This window comes from Carassius carassius, chromosome 4, assembly GCF_963082965.1.
Source record: "Carassius carassius chromosome 4, fCarCar2.1, whole genome shotgun sequence".
Classification (NCBI taxonomy): domain Eukaryota; kingdom Metazoa; phylum Chordata; class Actinopteri; order Cypriniformes; family Cyprinidae; genus Carassius; species Carassius carassius.
Genome location: NC_081758.1, coordinates 12,046,946 through 12,062,136, shown reverse-complemented (window position 1 = coordinate 12,062,136; position 15,191 = coordinate 12,046,946). Strand labels below are relative to the sequence as shown.

General features: G+C 37.8%; 1 protein-coding gene across 1 annotated transcript in view; it reads right to left on the bottom strand.

The window, feature by feature from the left end:
• The window catches only part of LOC132135162 (ras GTPase-activating protein 4-like), a 37,156-nt gene that overhangs the window by 6,139 nt on the left and 15,826 nt on the right, over nucleotides 1-15,191 (bottom strand). Inside the window, exons 6-11 of the mRNA XM_059547180.1 lie at nucleotides 11,161-11,242; nucleotides 10,930-11,067; nucleotides 9,466-9,557; nucleotides 1,431-1,548; nucleotides 798-951; nucleotides 605-669 (exon numbers count right to left, since the gene is read on the bottom strand). Of these exons, the coding sequence (XP_059403163.1) occupies nucleotides 605-669; nucleotides 798-951; nucleotides 1,431-1,548; nucleotides 9,466-9,557; nucleotides 10,930-11,067; nucleotides 11,161-11,242 (649 nt within the window). The remainder of the gene's footprint in view (nucleotides 1-604; nucleotides 670-797; nucleotides 952-1,430; nucleotides 1,549-9,465; nucleotides 9,558-10,929; nucleotides 11,068-11,160; nucleotides 11,243-15,191) is intronic.

Genomic DNA, 15,191 nt, shown 5'->3' with positions numbered 1-15,191 from the left:
TCACACCACATGGACTTTTAGTTTGTTTTCTTCCCTCATGTGTTCCTTGGCCTAGTTTTCCCTCATGTATGATTATGTAATTATGTTCAGGTGTGTCTTGTTAATTATTTTCATTTGCATGTGAATTTAAGTTCCTGTCTGTTTAGTTAGTGTTTCTCGGGTCTTAAATGTCAATTATAAGTGTGTTTCCATCCTTCCTTGTGTGGATTATTAAAGATTGTTAACCTTCATCTTCATCTTTGTCTTCAAGAGTGTTCATTCTACACCGTAGTGTGACAAGTATAGAGTATATTCACAGTTTGTGAAATTAAAAATATTTAATACAATTAAAAAAGTGTGTGTGTGTGTGTGTGTAAAGTCATTCATTTTATTATACTGTTTTGATCTGTTTGACATTTGCAATGGTTACTATTAATCATTTTCCATATAGTGACATTTGTGTCAGTTTGAACCACAAAAATTATAATAATTATTAATTATAATAATAATGAACCCACAACAATAAAAAAAGTACTGTCCATGATTTTTAATTCATAGATAATATCAAATTCAACAAACTTCTGTAATATTTTGACTATGAAATATCCCAGAATAAGTATTTTACCTTCAAAAATGATTCCATAGACTTGGATGCTAATGAATTATTGCGGAACAGTGTGTTGGGTTCATCTGAGGAGAGAAGAATAACAGAAAATCATCACATTAATAGCATGACAGTGCACATAAGATGTTGAAAGCTTCTGGGTGTTCCCAAAATAAACAGGTAATTCACATGTATATGTTTCTTGTTTGCTTACTAGTCTTTTCCAGCTCCAGCTTGAAAATAACATCCAAGAACTCCTTGATAAGTCCTTGACCCAAAAACAGCTTCACCAGATTATTAGCTACTTCTTGTCTGCTCTCGGCTGTAGTGGTCTCATCAATCAGCATGATGAAATCAGGCCAGCTGCCCTACAATTATTAGTCATTTCAATATCAAATGAGGATTTGCTCAAAATGAACTTGATATAGTACACAATGCAACACTGTGAGCTAAAACATTACATTAAAACATTAACTACAGAAAACATGCTTACTTTATTGCTTGTTTTGCTGTGCAACATTTTAAAGGGATAGTTCATCCGGGGAAAAAAGAAAAAGGTGTAATCCTTTACAGTTGTTCAAAACCCATATGACTTTGGAACACAAAATGTATGGAAACAAGCAGACAGAACATTTTACAGAATATTTATTTTTGTGTTCCACAGATAGCAGAAAGCCATTTAAGTTTGGAACAACATACTGTAAGGGTGAGTAAATGATTTGAGAAGTTTTGAGAACCAAGTTATGCCTTGTTATCTTGTTACAAGGAATATGCCATGTGAATTTAAGAGATAATGCACAGGCATATTCCCTGAGATAAGGCTCAGTCCAAATGGCATCAGACTCACGTTGAGCTGAGAGCAGACCGACTGGCTGAGTAGCTCTGTGACTGGCTTGTAATGGCTGGATGGCAACACAACCTCAACTCGAAGCCGTAGCTGCAGTCGCAGCGAACCCAGAGTTCCTCTAGGAGAGAATAAGAGAATCGCAACAACATTTTATTACTAGCTTCTTCTCTTTTTGGATTAAAATGTGATTTCAATGTTTGATTACCCTTAACCTTTCGTTTCACTCAAGAAAACATGCTGTGAGGGCTTACTCATAGTGAAAGAAACACAGTGAAAACTTTCCAGGAAGTAACACACAACATGACAGACAAACGGTATTACACAGAATGACTCCACTAAGGACACTGTTTTGATCAGTAGTACATAAAAAAGCCGAACAGTAAGTGTTATTACTGTGAATGTGGGTGGCTATGTTTTCTAGCTCTGTCATGATGGAACAGAAAATGAGGACACCGTGGCAGACCAACTGAAAAACACAATATTGTGGCAAGCATTTGAAACATGGCAGCTAAACTCTAAAAAATCATAGCATTTTAGTATAATGGTCTTCTCATTATAATAGTATGTATTTAACAGCATAGACAGTAAAAGAAATGGACACAGCGACCCCATTGGATTCAACGGAGACAATTAGAAGCACGCACTTCCTGGGGGTCGAGTGTACTGCGCAGACTCAAACTGAGCTTGATGACATAGATGTCACGTGAGCAACCTGTCTGACAATTGTAAGTCTTCTAATCGCTGTGCCAAGAGAAATCTGAATCACCCACCGAATCTTGCAGACGCTGTTGAACAATTTTGGCCCGTGTCTTTTATGGACTCTCTATGGGCCTCTCCCTTGACTTTATGCCTCCACGTCCCCCCAATAGCCTCATAGACAGTAAAAGATTACCTGCGAGCTTCTCCTCCTGTCCATATGGTAATTTCTCTACTGTGCGACAGAGAGTCGAAGGTTATGACGCAATCGTTAGCCTATTTTTACAAAAGCTGCTTCTACGGGGCCATAACGTAAGATACAAGGCTTTTTTATACAATTTCGTGTGTCTTTAAATATAATTAATGGACAAATGGAGTCTTTAAACGCCTCAGATGTAAAGTTAATCGCTGTCAAAGTGACGCCAAAATGAATGGGGGTCAATGGAACGCTAACAGCAGGTGGGGGTCCCAAATGCATCTTATATCAGGTAAAAAATATATCCACGATATATATACACCGGCTGAAATGTTTTGAAATCACTTGTACCCTACCTGTTCGAAAAAATCCTGTCTCTGCCTGTGTCAGTTTGAGTCTTGGTAAAGTTTTAAATCCCTGCTGCCAAGACGCTCCTCAGACGGTGACGGATGATAGAAAGTGAAACATAAATCTAAAGGGGTGGTTGGATTTATTCATGCACTTTAAAATATTAATTTGAAGCTTCTTTCTTTTCAGATTCTTACAGCTTCATTATAAATTATGATTCATAATAGGCTGTGTATTATCTTAAAATACAGCTTAAAAGCGTCGGGAAAGTTACAGTAAACCTGTAGTTCTATGTGAAATCAGACATTTGAGCTCCCCCATAATCAATAACACCCCACGAATATTCGACTGTGAGATTGGTAGTCGAATCAGGCTCCTCGAATCAAAGCATCGATTCGTCAACTATTCTGGGTCACCCCTAAAGTGAATATTACGTTATTATATTATTCATAAATTAAAAATATACAGTAAGTGCATTTATAATTAACATTTTGCTTGTCTCATCCAAAATCTTGGATTAAATTTTTCTATTCTGATTAAATTCTGATTGCAATTTTCTACTGAAAGATGTTTCATCAGTTTAAACAACAGTAATCCATTGAACATGTTGTACTTCCTCACAGCCTCATTTTCATTCCTGTCATTAATGGCCCTTCCCTGACTAAGATTTACAATCTCAGACAAAAACAAGCTGTTTTTTTGCTGCTGTGGCTTTAAGACTCTGTGTACCAATTTAGCCACAACGATTCATAAAACACTCCATACTGATATGTGGCTGACAAACTGTTTAAGAATGCAAGACTGTCTACGATTATCTCAAATTTCCTCTTTTTTTTTTCAAAATATTACAATTTGTCAGATCTGTTTGTCAGAACCTTTGTTATTCCAAATAGCATTAATATTTTGTAACTTGCACACGTAGTCACTCCATACACCACAGGCTCTCTCACTGTAAAGATGGGTAATACTCAAGGGAGGTGGGAATTTGGAAGAGTTCATGTGTGTGTAGCGAGTCTGAACCAGTCACTGAACAGCAGGCAACAGATGGTGAGCTGTCAAAAATCCAATCAGGAAGAAATGGTGAAAGAGTGAAAAAGAGAAGAAAGAGAAAATAAACAAAAACAACAACAGCTTGATTTGCTCACTGAGATGAGAGCAGATAAACCAAGGGGAGCCAGAGACTATAAGAGCTTAATGGGAAACTTTTCGTCAGGATGACATCAGAGAGAGTAGAAAAATAAAAATAAAAATCATGATGACTCAGGGATGATTATCAACATTACAATATTACAATATGGTTATTATATGCAGGCACCAAAAAAAAAAAAAAATACAGTTAAATAATTGGATTGGCTATGACATTTTTATTCCCATCTTGTTTTTTTTTTTTGTTTTTTTGTTTTTTCGTCAGAACAGAAAAAAGTCAAAACTGTTTAGCAGGAAAGGACGATTGTATATCAGCATTTTCAAAACAAGCCAAAATCTGTCAATGTTATATATATTATAAAATATATTTAAAATATTACTAAGTTTAAAAGCAGTTAAATCAATTGCAATGGTAATTTCAATGTTCTTATGTTTTCTACGTGTGTAAAAAGTGATATTAAATTCATGCATAAAAAATATTAAATTCACGTATTTTATATAAAATTAAGGTAATGTAAAATTTTAAGTGACATACACTACCATTCCAAATTTGTGCTAAGTATGTTTTTTTTTAATGAATACTTTTATTTAACAAAGATGCATTAAATTGGTTAAAAGTGAAAGAAAATGCATTTATAATGTTAAAAATTATAAATAAGTTAAAAATATTGAGCAGTATGACCGTGCCAACACTGATCATATTAAGAAAAGTCTCTTGAGCAGCATATGAGCATATTAGAATGATTTCTGAAGGATCATGTGACATTAGGCTCATTTGAGATGAGCCTTAACTGAAATTTATCAATGGCAGAGTAATGATGCTGAAAATGTATTTCATATTATAACTGTTTAAAATGCATTTTTGATCACATAAATGCAGCCTTGTCGAGCATAAGAAATGTATTTAAAAAACATAAAAATCGCACCAACTTTTAAACTGTTGTGTAGATTTAGTTTCATTAGCAAAATCAATTATTAATTTCTGTTAATTAATGTTAATAAATGCATAAAGCAAAGAAATGGTCATTGTCAGATTACAGGTGGTGGTCATATAATTAGAATATCATCAAAAAGTTTATTTCACTAATTCCATTCAAAAAGTAAAACTTGTATATTATATTCATTCATTACACAAAGACTGATATATTTCAAATGTTTATTTCTTTTAATTTTGATGATTATAACTGACATCTAAGGAAAATCCCAAATTCAGTATCTCAGAAAATTTGAATATTGTGAAAAGGTTCAATATTGAAGACACTTGGTGCCACACTCTAATCAGCTAATTAACTCAAAACACCTGCAAAGGCCTTCAAATGGTCTCTCAGTCTAGTTCTGTAGGCTAAACAACCATGGGGATGACTGCTGACTTGACAGTTGTACAAAAGACGACCATTGACACCTTACACAAGGACGGCAAGACACGTCAAAATACCGCGAAGGGAAGGAAAAGATGTGGTAGAAAAAAAGTGTACATGCAATAGGGATAACCGCACCCTGGAGAGGATTGTGAAACAAAACCCATTCAAAAATGTGGGGGAGATTCACAAAGAGTGGACTGCAGCTGGAGTCAGTGCTTCAAGAACCATGACATGGGTTTCACCTGTCGCATTCCTTGTCAAGTCCAAGCCACTCTTGAACAACAGACAGTGTCAGAAGCGTCTCACCTGTGCTAAAGACAAAAAACCTGAACTGCTGCTGAGTGGTCTAAAGTTATGTTCTCTGATGAAAGTAAATTTAGCATTTCCTTTGGAAATCAGGGTCCCAGAGTCTGGAGGAAGAGAGGAGAGGCACACAATCAACGTTGCTTGAGGTCCAGTGTAAAGTTTCCACAGTCAGTGATGGTTTGGGGTGCCATGTCATCTGCTGGTGTTGGTCCACTGTGTTTTCTGAGGTCCAAGGTCAACACAGCCGTATACCAGGAAGTTTTAGATCACTTCATGATTCCTGCAGCTGACCAACTTTATGGAGATGCAGATTTCATTTTCCAACAGGACTTGGCACCTGCACACAGTGCCAAAGCTACCAGTACCTGGTTTAAGGACCCTGATCTTAATTGGCCAGCAAACTCGCCTGACCTTAACCCCATAGAAAATCTGTAGGGTATGGTGAAGAGGAAGATGCGATATGCCAAACCCAACAATGCAGAAGGGCTGAAGGCCACTATCAGAGCAACCTGGGCTCTCATAACACCTTAGTAGTGCCACAGACTGATCGGCTCCATGCCACGCCGCATTGCCACAGTAATTCAGGCAAAAGGAGCCCCAACTAAGTATTGAGTGCTGTACATGCTCATACTTTTCATTTTCATACTTTTTAGTTGGCCAAGATTTCAAAAAATCCTTTCTTTATATTGGTCTTAAGTTATAATCAAATGTTCTGACATATTGAATTTGGGATTTTCCTTAGTTTCCGTTATAATCATCAAAATTAAAAGAAATAAACATTTGAATGTTTTTAACATGGTGGATGCCATAGATGATCTGCTCACACGCTTTAACTTCGTGCACGAGCAGATCGGTTTCTTCACCTGAGAAGCTTTTCCACCAACAAATTCCGCCATGTAAATAGCGATCCGCCATGGCGCAAGCACATCTCGCTCTTAAAGGGAATGGGAGATGACACTCTAATTGGTTTATTGAACTTTACGCAGATTACCTAAGAGAACAGGGACTACCCATTCCAAAAATGTGCCCCGGCGCAAGGACCGTTTTTTCCGTCGTTAAAATAACAAAAGTGGATTTGGACACGCCCTGAGTGCACCTGCGACGTGCGCTTTACACTTTAGATTTAGATTGTTAACATAGAGCCCAATTACTTTCATTAGTTTTGGGTGAGCGTTTCAATTATATTAATAGTGTTTCAAACTGGTTTATATTAGTTCAAAGAATCAAAATATAAGAGTTTAAAGTGAAAAAGAGGTTAACAGAGGTTAACAAAACAGTTTTGGTTCCCATTGACTTCCACTGTGTGGTTAAAATATATAACTGAAATCAATGGGAACTGAAATGTTTTGGCTACCAACATTCTCAAAAAAAAAAAAATCTTCTTTTGTGTTTCAAAAAAGAAATATTTTATACAGGTTTGGAACAACATGAGAATGAGTAAATGATGATAGAATTTTAATTTTACATTTTGGAATTATTCTTATTATTTTTAAACTTAAATCATTTGAGGTACTTTATTGATAATAAAGTCAACCTGTGACCCCAAACAAGTCAATCTCAAGTCAGCGGAACATGATATTCAGTGGAACATGATAATCATGGATATTCAGTCTATGCACTCCCTAAATGCAATCCCTTAGCCAATAAGAATAGATATGAAAACGGGATGCTCCAACATTTTGAATATTAAAATGAAAAATTACGTACATATGATATTCAAATGCCAAAAACATTCATTCATCTACCCCTAACATTTCCACAATATTACACCTTGCCTACATAAATCAATCCTTGTAGATGTGGAGCCTGAAATATGTGACTCATAGAAGGAATTAGACAGTAAGTTATTTGGCACAATCGTGTCAAGTGAATTAATAAATGAACAATTTAATGTCAATGACTCCTTTGCCCACATGGACAGACGTCTGTCACACCGACTCGCCACGTCCCCAAAAACACTCTCTGTCTTAATCTACCCACATACTTGCTAAAGTTCTCAGATGAGGCATAACTTTTGTCATCACCCAACTGAATCCCCCTTACTGAAGTTTTTACATAAGCCTTTCCATCCCACTCTTCCTTGAGATATAATCTCCACTGTCAATCCACGTAGCCAAATGATCTCTTATGGGTGGAGAGGAAGGATGGGTGGAGGGGGAGATAGAGCAAATGAACAGAAAAAAAAATCCCAGGATTTAACCAGGGTAAGGATTAGTTCTTCCTGTCAACAAATGGACCAGAACACACAAGCGTAACACTGCAAAAGCCTGAGGGCAGAATGCATAACAATCTTCCAATGTTAGCTCAGAGAAATTCCAAGGAAAGCTGCACTTTTTCAAAAGTATAGTTGTATTATCCATTATATTTTATTGCCCTTCTGCCAATTGCTTAATGTGCTCTGCCACAGGTAACCATTAAAGGGTTTATAAGATGTGATTTCAGTTTTTCCTTTGTCTTTGGAGTATTACAAGCTCCAGTGTGCATAAAGAAAATCTGTAAAGTTGCAAAGACTAAAGTCTCATATCAAAAGAGATAATCTTTATCAAAGTTAAGACTCGTCCACACCACCCTAAACCAGCTCGTTCTAACATGCCCCTATATGTCTACGTCACTATGTGGGAAAATTAGCACAATGACGGCAAAATGTTAACACGCAAAGAAAGAAGGCGTACCTTTTACTCTCGTTGTAGTATTATTAATGCCACCACCTCCATCTCGTATAGACGCTGTGTTTCACTGTGAAAGCGAAACTACTTTGTTTGGCCTTTGCTCACTCTAGGCCACTCACTCAAGGCTGCGGTGTGTGATGATGTTTCGTTGAGAAAGTGAAACTACTTAGTTTGGCCTTTCAAAAGAGGACACAACTAGAAATCATGTTTATATCACATTTAGAATGGGTTTTATATTTATTACAGTTTTTGGGACTGGCAACCGTAATTACCTAAAGGTGTGAGTCTTGACATGCCCCGTTCACACAGCAACATACAGTAGTACTTACAGTGGATAAGTCACATGCCTTTGGTGTGAGAGACCTGAGTTCGAAACCACTGTGAGACACCAATGTGTCCCTGAGCAAGACACAACCCCTAGGTGCTCCAGAGGCATGCGACCTCTGACATATATAGCAATTGTAAGTCGCTTTGGATAAAAGCGTCAGATAAATGTTAATGTAAAAAACTTTATTTTCGTAGAATGAGCAGCTGGTGGGCTTGCGGCAACAACATGTGATGACCCTTGGCCTTCTTTCTTTGCATGAAAATTTCGGTGGTGTTATGCAAATCTTCCCACACAATGACATAGACGTGGAGGCGTGTTTAAACAAGGCATTTTAGGAGTGTGTGGACAAGTCTTTATAAAAAATATCTCTTTGGGTTTGAGACTTAAGTTTTCGCAACTTTAGGGATCTTATCTGATCATGCATGATCAGCTTGTAACACTCCAAAAGAGAAAGGACATTTTGAATTTGCATCATACAGTATGACTCCTTTAACCGACAGCAGCTTTTACTTTTGGGTGGAGAGCAGAGCATTTCTGTCGTGCGCTGACAGTAGCTGCTCCAGTGGAGACTGGATCTAAAACTTTCAGATGACACACAGCTCATTTCTCCATCACTGTAAGTTACCCCACCTGAAACCATACATAAAAACTCAACACACGGTAGACAGGCGTTTGTGCTGCAGAGCGTCTCTCTCGCACTGTATGATGTGACAAACAGCTAGTTGTCCGGTCCTGTTCCATTCACACAGCTTGGGATTTACAAGAATGCAGTTGTGAGTTCTGAAAATTTAAGGGTGTAAGTTTGGTTACAGAATGTGGTTGTCATGCCTGGAAATAATAACTGTAGTAGGTGTGTGAATGTAACTGTACAGGACTGACAACCATATTCTGCTGCTGTGAATGTGAATGTGGCGTTTGTTGAGCCAAAGTTTAAGGTTTGCTTAGGCTAGGTGTATATGCTTGCCACAATTCCAAATACACTCACTCATATTCACTGTGTTTGGATTTGTCAGGCCCCAGGCGAAACCAGCCCTCCTCTTGCTTGCCAGACTGAAGCTTGTTGATGTTGAACAGGACCTGAAGGAAAACATCAATCAACGTGACAATTGGCTGTCAAAGCAACCGAAGCTAAACACAGCGATTGGAACACTTCTTATTGGGTGACAAAGACAATGTCACAGTGAACATCTGTCAAATAGAATTTTTCCACAAAAGCAATGTTATGAAACTGTAACTATTCATCAATTGTTTAGGTAAATTCAGGAATTGCACCATACAGACTATAAGTAAAACATATTTGCTATAGATATATAGGAGCATGAATAATGAACATAGTTGCATTGTTTCACTGTTTACCTATTTTGTTTTTCAAGTTGCTTTTCTAAATAAAAAGAGGGCAAATGGAAGTGATCCAAAACCATTTTTTTTTTCAGAAAAGGTCTAATTGCATGGAGCCATGAACATGATATGCGGAAGAAAAAATTAATATTGTCACCATGAATTTAAAAACGTTCCCACAACCTATGTATACAGTATATACAGTACAGACCAAAAGTTTGGACACCTTCTCATTCAAAGAGTTTTCTTTATTTTCATGACTATGAAAATTGTAGATTCACACTTGAAGGCATCAAAACTATGAATTAACAAGGGAATTATATACATAACAAAAAAGTGTGAAACAACTGAAAATATGTCATATTCTAGGTTCTTCAAAGTAGCCACCTTTTGCTTTGATTACTGCTTTGCACACTCTTGGCATTCTCTTGATGAGCTTCAAGAGGTAGTCACCTGAAATGGTCTTCCAACAGTCTTGAAGGAGTTCCCAGAGAGATGCTTAGCACTTGTTGACCCTTTTGCCTTCTGTCTGAGGTCCAGCTCACCCCTAAACCATCTCGATTGGGTTCAGGTCCGGTGACTGTGGAGGCCAGGTCATCTGGCGCAGCACCCCAACACTCTCCTTCTTGGTCAAATAGCCCTTGATGCCTTCAGTGTGTCTCTACAATTTTCATAGTCATGAAAATAAAGAAAACTCTTTGAATGAGAAGGTGTGTCCAAACTTTTGGTCTGTACTGTATATATATTCATTATTTACTCATTCTCAGTTAATCATGATGAGATTTCAGATCTTTGAGGATGAAAGCGATGAATGATTAAAATTTAAATTTTCTAAACTTTTCAAACTAGTATGGCTTCAGACAACTTATATAGTGCATGAGCTTTATGGACTATTGTCATGATACTATATGCACAGTTCATATTTTTGTAATCCACTGCAAGTACAACATACACATTTTGAACAATATGACCAGAAAAAAATTATGACAGAATATACATACACACTTTTTTAACACATAATCTCATACTAATTAAATGCATTGTATATTATTTTGAACAAATACAAAGGTCAACTTTAGAACATGAGGGAATCCTCTAAGGACTCAGTCACCTTTCCCAGAAAGTCGTTTCTGCTGACCAGATCCCAGTCCCATACTTCCACACTCAATAATCCAGTGTCAGCTAGCGTCTCGTCCAGCTCAAACTCAAAACTCTCGTTCCACCGTGGGTAACAGGACTTTTTAACCACCTGGAGGAAGCAGGGCCATGGTAATCAGTAACAAACAGAGAGTTGTAACTGTGTGTAAAATGAAATCATAAATGTAGAGAGGCATGTCCTTACCGTGCTCTCATACATTTTGCCATTGTATCTCACTCTAACAAAAGGATCAGAAGCCCCATTGCGATCCTTTTTTGCAAGATCTCTAAAAACATAGCCAAAAGTATTTAAAGCTATTAGATGTGAATCCAAATGAAGCTTATGAAGATAAAATCTTTGAATTCCCATTCCAGCAGTCCTGAATTACACACACTGAAATGTTTTTTTGTTTTCAATTCAAAATGTTTTAAATACATTGTCCTAATACTACTTAAACATCAAAGTGTATACCCAGGGTTAATTTTATGTAATGCGGGAGTATCTTGTTCCATTTATTTTATGGTTTAATTCAGACAGTATACCTTTAACACTATAATTCAGGGTTTCTGTGGCTCTAGTCATGCTAATTGGCATGCATTCCTCCACCAATGCACATGGAACACTCTATTCAAATAAAAAACGAAAAATACTGCATTAAAAATAAAACTTCTTTTGATACCCTTGTTTCCTGATAGAGTTAATGGAGACAGTGTTTTGAAGTTCTGATACTAGGGGTTGCACTTGGGAGCCTAGACACCTCTGACATCATTGAGAAAAGGCCAGTGAAATTTGTGATCAAAATTTGCATAGCTGGCCATTCCCCAGACACCCAGGTATAAATAGGCCATGGCATTTGCTCACTCATTTTGTTATGAGGAGTCAAGAGGTATCTCAATCCACTCGGAAGCAGTTCAAATTTGTGGCAAAGTGAACACAATGTCTTCATTCCCTCCATCAGGGAACGAGGGATACCATACGTAACCAAGATGCTCACTTTCTGCTGGTAACTTCAACATTGTGACATCCAGGAGAGCCTCCATATAAGGCAGAGATGGTCTTTAGCCATTGACTTTCCTCAATCAAGAAAAGAAAAAAAAACCTTGGAGAAGTTTTCCTGGTTGTAACGTTGGGAAAGTATTAATTTCCCCAAGTGGGGAAAGAACAGTATGGAGGCCATATCCTACCCAAAGGGGAGATAACATGTAAATATATGGCCTCACTACAAGGGAGTACTACATAGGGAAGGTTTCTGTGGAGGGCTCCGCATAAGAGGAGAACTACAAAGCACAGAAACAAGCAATTCGGAACAGAGCAGTGGACAAATACACATATGGGGCCGCCAAAGTGAGACACAACATATGGAGCACTAATCCATTATGAGAGTTCACGCAATGGATACTTACCCGTAATGGTTTCTTGTAGTGAGTTCCTCCACTAAACTCAGCTATGTAAGGAAGTGCTTGAGTGATAGAAGGGTAGTCCAGGGTTCATAAGAAGGAACTGAACTAGACTAAATAAGCGCACTTTATCACCTCAGAGAGGTGAAGGTGCTAAATGCAAGCTCTACACCCTACCAGCAACCTGAGTTTAAGAGCTTATGCTCAACTCTGGATGAAGCTGGTTCCATTCGCTGACTGTAGAATCTAGCAAATGTATCAGGTGTAGCCCAACCTGCAGCTCTGAAAATGTTTGCTAGTGAGGAGCTATTCACTAAATCGCACACAGAGACCTGACCTCAAAGGCAAAGCAAAGAAATGGCCTATGTTTTGGAAGGATCGAGAGATGAAAGCATGTGTCCTTCGGTCTATTGTCGCAAACCATCTCGGTACCTCACACATGTTAGCATGTTTGAGCATAGAATTCTGAACGGGAGCTTGTGAAGGGATCGGTTCAGCAGCTTTAGGTCCAAGATTGGTCTGAACCCCCCACCCTTCAAGGGTAAAATGAAGCTGGGACTGTAAAACCCCTTCATCAGGCTTTATCGAGCCCTTTGCCATAAAGGTTTCAACTTTCACTCAAAGAACAGCAGAAAGGAATTGGGGCAAAGCGCAGCAGAGTGTCACACTCAGTCTCCAAGAACTAGCCATCTGAGAGAGAGTGCTCAGGACAGGGACACTTAAGCCTGATACTCTCTGCTGCCCAGGTACGCACGGCTGCCATTTCCGTGTAAGGCTATGACTGGCACACAGCACCCAGAAGTGTCACCCGATTCCGATCAGTCAGACCCACCCTCTATTGCTCTGATAGATAACTTATCCTCATCATGAGCCCTGAATGAGAGATCAAACCCGTGCTGAGGTGGGCTCTCAAATTCACCCAGAAAATCTACTGGAGAACACTTTCGGTTGAGGAATGAGAAATCCGCGGGAATTCATCTGGTGCAACTGCTCCCACAACATCACCTTGCTCTTCTACAGTGCTCTCCTATAGAGGCCTCATACCCTGAAGTAGAAGGGCCAGGATGGGAAGCAGCTGAGGTGACTGACAGTCTTTTTTATATATAAAAAAAGACAAAAAAGAAATAACGCGAGCCGCAATCGCTATGTGCTGATAGAAATGTCCTCAGAAGAAGGACATAAATCATCAACAAAAGCTGCTTCAGCATGGGCATGGCCCAAATAATGAGCACAGCAATCCTGCCTGTGAGAGAGTGAGTTGTACAAACGGCAATTACAAGGACATGGACGGAAAAGCATTTTGTAAACATAAACAAATGCATCCGTGAAGCTCATTTAGAGAAATTGCTCTAAGAGGAAGATCAAAGATCGCCGTTGAAGCTCCCAGGGGTACTCTCACTACACTTATCTGTGTATGAGCAAGGGAGAAACCACTGTTTGTGCCAAAGATCTAACAACAAGGAGCTTGAGAGGTGAATGCATACTGCATCTCCCAGAGAGACGCTGCATTGGCTTTTCTAATGTTACGTTCATAAACAAATAATTCTTTTTGAACAAATCTTTTAAGTGAATGAATTGTTCTCCTAAATAAAATGTTACTTAAAAACCTTGTGCTTTGGTCATCTGAACCACTTATTTAGACTTATTTTATTTATTTAATGAGTAGATTAGGCACACATTTTAATAAAGCCAAATCAGTTTAATAAATACGTAAAAAAATACGTTTGTTGACTTAAGACTTAACACTTAAGACACTCTTCTTCACCACCTGCAGGCATATTTATGTAATATGAAGAAATGGGCACTGAGCGAATCAGTGAATGAATCTGAACTAATCTGAACTCCTTTCCAGAGTGCCTTCTGTGTGAATGCAAACATGACCCGGGATGGATCCTGGGTTGGGGACCTAGTAACATTGTTGGGATCAGTCCCAGAACGAGCCCTGTGTTAACAAAAGCCAGAAACAATGCCATAAAGGGTGTGTAGTAGTGATGATGCACGTTATCGTGAGACTCTTTTACAGAGTGTTTTGAAGGCAGATCAATGTTCACAACGACAAAATATGTTCAACTGGTATTAAGCAGAGATCAGGGAGCTCCTCACTATCCGCTCTGAAGCCAAGATCGTTCACCAGCTTAGTGAAATGGTATGCGTCACATTACGTCACATCATAATGTCACGTGTTTGTGAACACACACACAAATTCCAGAAAATCACTGGCAGTAAATGAACCAAAATCAAATGATCCCAGGACAAATCACGGAACACATCATCCATGTATTTTCCAGAAGCTTTGTGTGAAACGGGCTTTACAGTGCAAGTTTTGTTGGCATAGTATTTGAAATATATTACCACATTTTTTTGTTGTTTTTTTTGTATTGTTTATAAATTTTTATATATAGTTAAAGTCAATTCTTGCATTGCATTAGTGCAGCCTGAAAAGTCATTTAAGATTAAATGGTGACACTTAATAATAAGGGCTTATTTTTTAACTTGAGTTAAAGCATTAAGTCATAAACTAACTATGAGTAATATATTTTTACAGCATTAACCTTTGTTAATGTTAGTTAATAAAATGTACGTAATATTTACAGACACAACTTTTGATTTTGAAAAAGTATTAGTAAATGTTAATTTACTCATTTTAGTAATTAAAAATTAAAAAATACTGTAGAAATATTGGTAATTGATATCTTCCTATTTACTAGTAAGTTGTTTGCATTCCAAATATTTTTTCTCACATCTAAAATAACTAATAGAATCATTCAAGAAGAATTGTTCATGTAATCATTAAGGATCCAGAATTGTTTAGAGGAATCAGAACCAGAACTGTTATAT